The 7,760-nt window shown below is 55.8% G+C and overlaps 4 protein-coding genes across 4 annotated transcripts; 1 reads left to right on the top strand and 3 right to left on the bottom strand.

The window, feature by feature from the left end:
* Positions 1-41: 41 nt before the first annotated feature.
* VDBG_00953 (predicted protein) lies at positions 42-428 on the bottom strand (the record flags this gene model as incomplete). Its single annotated transcript, XM_003009224.1, has 1 exon — positions 42-428. The coding sequence occupies one exon, from the start codon at positions 426-428 to the stop codon at positions 42-44; it is 387 nt and encodes a 128-aa protein (XP_003009270.1).
* A 377-nt stretch (positions 429-805) lies between these two features.
* Positions 806-2,181, bottom strand: VDBG_00952 (conserved hypothetical protein; the record flags this gene model as incomplete). Its single annotated transcript, XM_003009223.1, has 2 exons — positions 806-1,945; positions 1,999-2,181. The coding sequence occupies 2 exons, from the start codon at positions 2,179-2,181 to the stop codon at positions 806-808; spliced, it is 1,323 nt and encodes a 440-aa protein (XP_003009269.1).
* A 413-nt stretch (positions 2,182-2,594) lies between these two features.
* Positions 2,595-3,405, top strand: VDBG_00951 (vacuolar ATP synthase subunit F; the record flags this gene model as incomplete). The annotated part of the gene is made up of 4 exons (XM_003009222.1): positions 2,595-2,729; positions 2,787-2,822; positions 2,885-3,022; positions 3,082-3,405. 4 exons carry the CDS (start codon positions 2,673-2,675, stop codon positions 3,220-3,222), a joined length of 372 nt encoding a protein of 123 aa, XP_003009268.1.
* On the bottom strand, positions 3,335-4,348 carry VDBG_00950 (phosphatidylglycerol/phosphatidylinositol transfer protein; the record flags this gene model as incomplete). The annotated part of the gene is made up of 3 exons (XM_003009221.1): positions 3,335-3,673; positions 3,726-3,942; positions 4,010-4,348. 3 exons carry the CDS (start codon positions 4,219-4,221, stop codon positions 3,563-3,565), a joined length of 540 nt encoding a protein of 179 aa, XP_003009267.1.
* Positions 4,349-7,760: the final 3,412 nt, after the last annotated feature.

Raw genomic sequence — 7,760 nt, 5'->3', positions numbered from 1 at the left:
CAGTAGCTTTCTGCCTCTCCCGCTGCAGTATGGAAGCGTGATCATCCCGGGGTCAAGCCCAAGGCACGCGAGCCGCGCCTCTTGACGGCCAACAGCTTCTGCCGCAGCTCTTCATCGAGGTAGCTGGCCTGGGAGCCGCTTGAGGATGTCATGGTGTCGAGTTCGCCGGTGCTCGGGTTGACGCCCTGAACACCGAGGTAATCGCCGCTCTCGCGCAGCTGCCGTCGTTGCTCTTTTCTTCGCTGAGCCTCCGTTATGGGCGCTGGGGGCGATGGGATTCTCGGCAATTCCTTCGCGGTGTTCCAGCTCGTCAACTGGTCTGAACTGTGTGCGATTCTCGGGATGGGCGTCGGCACACGCAGTGTGCCCCCTTTCTCAGGGCGATTGCTCGGGAGAATCCGCCTAACCCTGTCGAACACTGCTGCCATGATGATGATGACGATGATGACAGCAGCGGCGAGATGATTCGCGCCGGTAGCATATTTATAGAGTGAGCAGACTGAACGAGGGCCTATTAGGCGCGTTGTGCGAACCAGGCATGTGACTCGCTGCAGCGATGGCAAGAACGATGGACACCCCATACTGGGCGCCCCCACGACAACATGGGGATACACAAACCAGGAGAAATATTGGGCGCCAGCCCTGGCGGGGGGTGGTTGGTAGCATGTGCAGAACGTAGTGCGTGAGACGCAAAAGCAGAGTGATGGTAGGAATCTTGTGTAATTGACTGAAAGTGATTAACCCCAACGCCGTCCATGCTCTTATGTACCCGCATTTCCACTTCTTTCAACATACATCCTGCGTCCTAACGTGCCCACATCTTGGGATAACGTTCCTGACTGAACCGATTCTTTTGCGTCTGAGCAAATGGGTTGACCGGGGCTTCATCTCCGTCGTTGGACGTTGTCAGTCGCCGGTTGTCTTTAACTGGGCTTGCTCTCCGCTGTTCAAGCGCCGCCATCTCCCTCGAGTTCCTCGGCGACGCATAGTCCGTGCTGAGGTCGTAGAGGCTTGACGCCTTCTTCAAAGGTGATTTGGTGTGTGAGAAGACGCCGAGGTTGCCACCGTACTGCGTTCCTGTGGTCGTCGAGGCGCTGGGAGTGGCGGCCGCGGAGACGCCTGCTGGCAGGCTCTGTCGGGAAGGAGACCGTGTGCTTGGTACGGGCGTAAATGACCCAGAGCGTCTTGCTTGACTCGATGGGGTGAAAAGCCGTGAGGCCACGGCGCTGTGTTGGACATTGCGATGAGGTCGAGCAGGCGTGTGCTCAGGATCAACGTGGCGCATGTAGTTCGGGTTCGGGTGGGTCTGAAACTCTTTCTTGATAACGGTTGTCGGCGTGCCCAGTTCGACAAAGTCGCCTTCGCCATCCTCCTCGTCTTCTTCCTCAAATGAGGCTTGCGTGCCCACGTCGCGAACCAAAGGATGAAGACGAGGGTGAACAAATTTCGTGTCGTATTCGTGGAGGACCTCCTTGTGAATGATGGCCGTATCCTTGATTTGTTGAGAGAAGCGCGACTGGAGAAGCAGCATCTGCACGCTGAGAATGACTTGCAATGTCAAACAATTGAAGACGGTGACGCTCGGTCTGGGGTCGAGGTTTTCGAGCGGCAGGAACAACATGTAGACGAGGACGTGGCCGGGGCTGAACAGAGAGAAGAGCTGCAGAGAAACGGGAAGAGGATCCCATACGGCCAGTTCCCACACATCTCTCGTCTTATCCGGGTGCGCCCTCGATTCAGCTGTTTCGGGAACTATCAAGTTGGACAGGAAGCGGAGAGGCGACGAAGCAACTGGCGAAGACTGAACCTTGACACGGTGGGCGGAAGGAGTCTGAGGCGCTTGCTCGACGTTGACCTCGAAGAGTCGATAGTGTCTTGAACGTGTCATTGTGTAGAAGGCGTTGGCGCCCGATAAGAGAATAAGGATCCAAGAGAGGGGTCGGATCTGTTCAAAGTCAGTCTAAGTTTCTTGAAGGAACGGAGACGTTCAGAGCGTACCATATAGTTGGTCAAACGACTGCTGACCCCATCGCTGAACACATCATCATGAGCCTCAGACGCCGCGCAGTTAGCTCGAGCGATGAGGAAGATGAAATTGAAGGCAAGCCGAGTTTCGTGCCCAGCGCCTTGAGTCCCAGTCCCTTGTCTCGAGCTCCTCGGAAACCCACAGAGGAAGTCCATGGGGTTGAGCATCCGCCTTTGACCCGTTCGCCCAAGGCTTGCGCCTGACCATGCGCGGCATCTTTCGTCCTTTTCAATACAAAATATGCTTCACATGGACCGTATCGAACGAGATACCGATTCAAGTATCCGTCCGTGGATGAAGCGGGACGGAGGCGAGGCTGACTGGTTCCGAGGTGTAGAACGGACGTTTTGTTTACACAGGGAGCTTCAATTTCTTTGTCCCGCCCAAGGTGCAGCCTGGGGTGACGTCCAGGTGGAGCCAGCAGCCAAAAGGCACCACACCCACGCAGTGTGGGGTGCCAGGGGATGCTGCCTGGGCTTATGGGCGGTCAAAGCTCTCATCCGCTGACTGTCGCTGTCCAGCCCACCACTGGGCGACGAGTCCGTCTAGTCTGTCTGCTCTTGTTCCTGGCACTTGACGTTGGACGACAACGCCGACCACCACCTACGACTTCGCTCGGTCTCGTACCAACGAGCAACCCCTCAATATGGCGTCGCAAGCCGATTACAAAGACAGGCAATTCCTAGCTGTCATTGGCGACGAGGTACGAATTGCGCTCAAGCACCAGTCTTTCTGTGCTGTCCACTGACCCAATACTTAGGACTCTGTCACGGGCCTTCTCCTCGCAGGCATCGGGGTACGTTTTGCTGTAACCCCTCCCTCGGAGTCGACGTGCGCATATCTAACTGGGCATTCCAGCACGTCAACACTGGTGCAGATCAGGCGAAGAACTTCCTTGTTGTTGACAGCAAGACGGAGACCTCTGCAATTGAGAAGGCTTTCGAAAGCTTCACAACTGAGCGAAAGGATATTGGTATCATTTTGATCAATCAGCATGTGCGTAGATGAGATGGCTGCAACGCAATAACGCTATCAAGGCGCTGACCTCTGTATAGATTGCCGACAAGATTAGGCATCGGATTGACACGTACACAGCGGCCTTCCCTACGGTGCTCGAAATCCCCAGCAAAGACCACCCCTACGATCCCGAAAAGGACAGCGTGCTGAGGAGGGTTAGGAGGCTGTTTGGCGAGTGAATCACGCATACACGGGATGGCGTCACGGCTAGAGGAGCGAAGCACATACAAGCCGGCGTCATGCTTGACGAAGCAGAGGCTCGGTGGGGGTCACAACGACTTCTTGAGGCTTTGAGCAGTGGCTGTTGATGCCAAGTACAATTTACCTATCCTATGAATGCCTAAGAGCGCCAGCTTTGCTACGTTAAGAGTGCCCGTGCTCGGACTTCGTCAATGCTACAAAAAACGACAAAACGACGTTCGCGACCTGATTTATGTGCAAAAGAGGTTTACAACATGTGCTGCCCCGCTCAGCCAACTAATCACTCGAATCCGAGCTCGAATCATTGCCAGTCGACCCTCACAGCTCAAATCCAAGGAGGCTTCCACGAGAGAAGGCAACGGAGGCCGTCAAGCAAGTAATGGGCTCGTCATCCTTGGTGTAAAGATCGGCGAAGACAGTGTACTTTCCCTGCGGCAGGTGTCAGTGGTATGTCCGCGCTGTTGAAGCGGATGATACTTACAGGAGGAATCTCAGCAGGCAGCTTGACAGTCTTTGTGAGGGCCAGGTCGCCCTTCTTGATGGGGCACTCCAGGTCGACCTCGCCAACCTGCTCACAGAAGTCCGCCTTGGTGCTGATAAGGCGAATGAGGCCGTACTTGACCTGAAGCAGAACGTAGGCTCCTTCCTCAATATCTTCGTCAACTGTTCCGCTGGCTGTGATTATAAGGTCCTCGCCACTGTCCACCCTTGGTTAGCACCCGTCGATAATGAGGAATGCCTCGCGAGGCTGAGTAGCAAACGTACGCTTTGGGAGGGTTGGGCGAGAGGTCGACCTTCTTGATGTGAACGATATCCTTCCCGTGGTCCTTATCGCACAGCTCGAGTGGTGAGTCGCCAGGAATCTTCCGATCATCGCCAGTAATGATGCTCTGGTCCCTCTCAACGAGGACGGACCTGGCCGATGCCGGGACAAGGCCAACAGAGAGGACAGCGAGTATAGCGGAAGTGAAACGCATGGCGTAGATTTCGAGCCCGTAGGTTTCTGAGTATTCGGTGATTGTTTCTACTTCGTACAGCCTCGTGAAGTCGTTTGGTTTGGGCGTTCGTCAATATCGTAAGAATGTTGTTGAGTTGGAGACTGCTGACGACTGAAGAGGTACCTCGCACAACTCAGCCGGTGGTTGGGTGCGGAGGCGGAGGCCCAGTGGCACGGGCGAGGGAGGCTGTAAGTTGGTTGGCTTGCAAGGAAGACCTGGCCCGGGTGTCAGGCAGTGAGCACGTCATGGGGCGACCAAGTGGTCGATGATTCGTTGCACCGCCACCTAGGTGCCTTTAGCCAGCGCACCAGGAAGCCCCACGTGATGCTATCTAAACGGCCTTGACTATCACGCCCACTTTCTTATCTTCCCCTTGCCTCCCCGTTGCCGGATGCATCACATTCGCCAGTCCGCCTCAGACAATGCAGTGCTTCTCCTGCGACCCTGGCTACATGTACTTGCCATTTCCACTCCACAGCCCAGCCTTGCGCGTTTGACCAAGACAATTCCTCCCAGCATTTTCATGTCTCGCCGTTTACGGCATCAACGATGATCTATGTTATAGATTGAAACTATTCTCGGAATATTCGAGCAAGGTTCCACGAGTATCCTTGATTGAAGAAAGCGGACTGCCGGAGCTCGCCCTGGAGTCGTCAAGTACCGTGGCGATCATGTTGCTTTCTGTCCCGACAGGGCGCTTAAACATGGCTGGCGCGACAAAAGTCTATCATGAAACTCTGTTCAACCCTCAAAGCCGCCTTGAGACTTTGTATGATGTGCACTTCAAGGCACCACAGCCCGACTGTGTTCAGCCATGCCGCTATCATGTAGTTCCTACATGCTCCAACAAAGGTATGACAAGCCATCCGGTAACACACAGATGGATGCCCACGTCAGCCATGTCGGTGCCGACGGATAGAAGTTGGACGTCGGAAGCGACTGTGTGTACCAGTCAACAGATGCATCTTGCGCCCTCCAATGCTGGCGAGGCACAGTTAATCACGAAGTACTGGCAATTCGTGGGCGGACTGTTTCATTTGTTCGGGTTGCCTCGTTCAACTTCAAAGTCCTCACTGCAGACCGTCACCTCCGATGAGCCATTCCCCTGCTGGAGCAGCCCAGGAACTGGAATACGACCTGATCTACGTAAACAGCGTCGGTGCCTGGGTCAAAGGTCAAAGACGGCGATCTCGTGCAGACAGCCACTGACCAGTGCCCGCCAGGCAGGGATTTGTAAGAATTCAATGCCAGTCTAGTAGTACAGACCAATAAGACCACATCCTATCTCGAAACCGTGGAGCAGACTAAAAAGTACCGCGACTTGGGCAGCCTCTAGCCTGATGACTCGAAATTGGTGTTGCATCGCTTGGTGGCAGTAAGTAGCGGTACTTGGACGACTAATGACCCAATCATATGAGAGGCCATGCTTTTAGCTTCTCGAGGTTGACCACTCACCGAGTCCTGTACACCTGCGAGGGACCCCTCCTAACCCTGCACCTCTGCCGCAAGTCGCCAGGTTTTTGGCTGATGCTGGTTTCTACGGCAGACCGCTGTTGTTGATAAATCCTGCATGAATTCATGCCCTCCATTCCCGCTCCTCCCCTCCCAAGTCCAGCCTCTCAAAGCCCTTTCGGTCTTTGCCCTCGCGCGCATCGCTTACACAACAGTCACCAACTTCCTTTTCCCCCTCCGTTTGCCATCGTCTCATACAATGTATATCACCTGGATCTTATGGTCACTTCAGACCTGGCATGCCACGCAGCATGTTGCAGCAACAGCAACAGCAACAGCGAGGAGAAGTCCGGCGTTGACCTCCCTCTCCCAATTCTCTTCCTTTTGATCCTGGAGCCCTTCTTCCACATCACGACACCAGAGAAAGCTCAGATGCCGCCCAGCATTCTTACTTCGAGGCCCTCATCTGGGGGAGCAAATTTCGTGTCAGGTCGGCTCCCATGACTTGGGTCCAGTTCCCCGTTCTCGAATCCCACCCTCTCTGCTTGCAGCCTGAAACGTCGGCCTGAGGCCCGTCAACAGCCATGTCAGTGCTGCTCTGATTGGTGCGAGCCCGCCACCAAATCAGCGAGGCCACCGCTTTTTCGGGCTAGCTCCTCACGCTTCTCGAGGTACAGGTACCATGTCCCTCCTTTCTCCAGTTTTATCGTCCATTCATCTCCGGGCACGCCTGGTCTGCCTTTCCTAGCGGAAGGCGGAAAGCGGACAGGGAGAAGGAGGATGGATGGAGGGAGGGAGGGGTAGCAGCTCGCACCCCCAATTGGCCCCGGGGCGCTTACCTGGGTGCTTCCCCGGTGCTTGCTGCCTTTGCTCATCCCTCCAGTTGTCCTGCCTTGCGCGCTGCTTTGCTGCACACTAGGATGCTCCTGCTGCCGCGGCGCTGCACCCGCCAGTGCTGGGCTCTGCTCCCGTTCCAGCGCAGACCCCCTACCTCCAGATACCTACCGTCTGGTCGAGGTAATCACTGGGTCTTTTCGCTTGCCGTCTCGCTCTTGTGCCTCCCTACTCCTAGGCCTGAGCCCAAGCCAACCCGCCTACCTACCAGCTGCTCAGGTCTTTCTCGCCCACGCTCCACGCCAGACACCCACACGCCCCCCCCCAAATCCATTGCTCGGTGCGCTCGCCCAGTCTCCTGCCCCATCCATTCTTTCTCTTCGTGTTGTCCCCTCTCCTCCTCTCTCCAATCTCTTTCCCACCCATCCTCCCCCCTTCGACCACGACGCCGTCTACCAACCCGCGTTGCCTCTTCCCGACGAACCTCGAACCCAGTCTCCGGATCGGCTTCCAGCATCTGGACTTGACCATTCGACCAAGTCTTGCCGTCTTTGTTTCCCAGGCGCATGTACTCGACGTAATTCGTGATCGCCCCTCTCGCGGTTCCCCGTTCTCGTCGTGTCTTCGACGACTGTCCTTTTCGCGACCACGAAGAATTTTCCACAATAAATCCTCGCCCAGAACGTGTCACTTGCGAATCCGACACTCCGCGATCACCACCTACATCTGCGACTCGTCTCTCGACCTGATCTCAGTTGCCCGTTACCTTTCATCCCCTCCCCGTTGCTGTGAGCGCCGGTTCCGACCACGTCTACCTCTTCCGAGCGAGCAGTTCGCAATCTCTGGCCACAATTGTCGAGAGCCTCGTGGTAGCTGCCGAATGAGCGCCGCGTCTGGTGTCGTTGCTCCGAAACAACAGCTCGGTTACCCATTCACGCGCGTCTGGGCAAGCGTCGTCATGCTCCCCAGACCGCAACAGTAACCAGCTTCGTCCATAACCCTCCCGACCACAATTATACCAACGCGAGGCCCTCCTTAGAGTATGACCGAAAACCCGCAACCGTTGCCGACGCAGATTGCGATTCCTAGTCAGGCACATGTCGCTCCTCCAGCCATCCCCGTTCCTCAACCCCCTCCGGCGCGCAAGGTTGAGGCCGTTGAGGAGGAGCCGTACACGATCAAGTGCATCTGCAACTTTTCTGATGATGATGGAAACACGATATACTGCGGAA

Source organism: Verticillium alfalfae, genomic scaffold (assembly GCF_000150825.1).
Source record: "Verticillium alfalfae VaMs.102 supercont1.1 genomic scaffold, whole genome shotgun sequence".
NCBI lineage: Eukaryota > Fungi > Ascomycota > Sordariomycetes > Glomerellales > Plectosphaerellaceae > Verticillium > Verticillium alfalfae.
The sequence above is the reverse complement of the archived record's forward strand: the minus strand, read 5'-3'. Positions and strand labels throughout refer to the sequence as shown.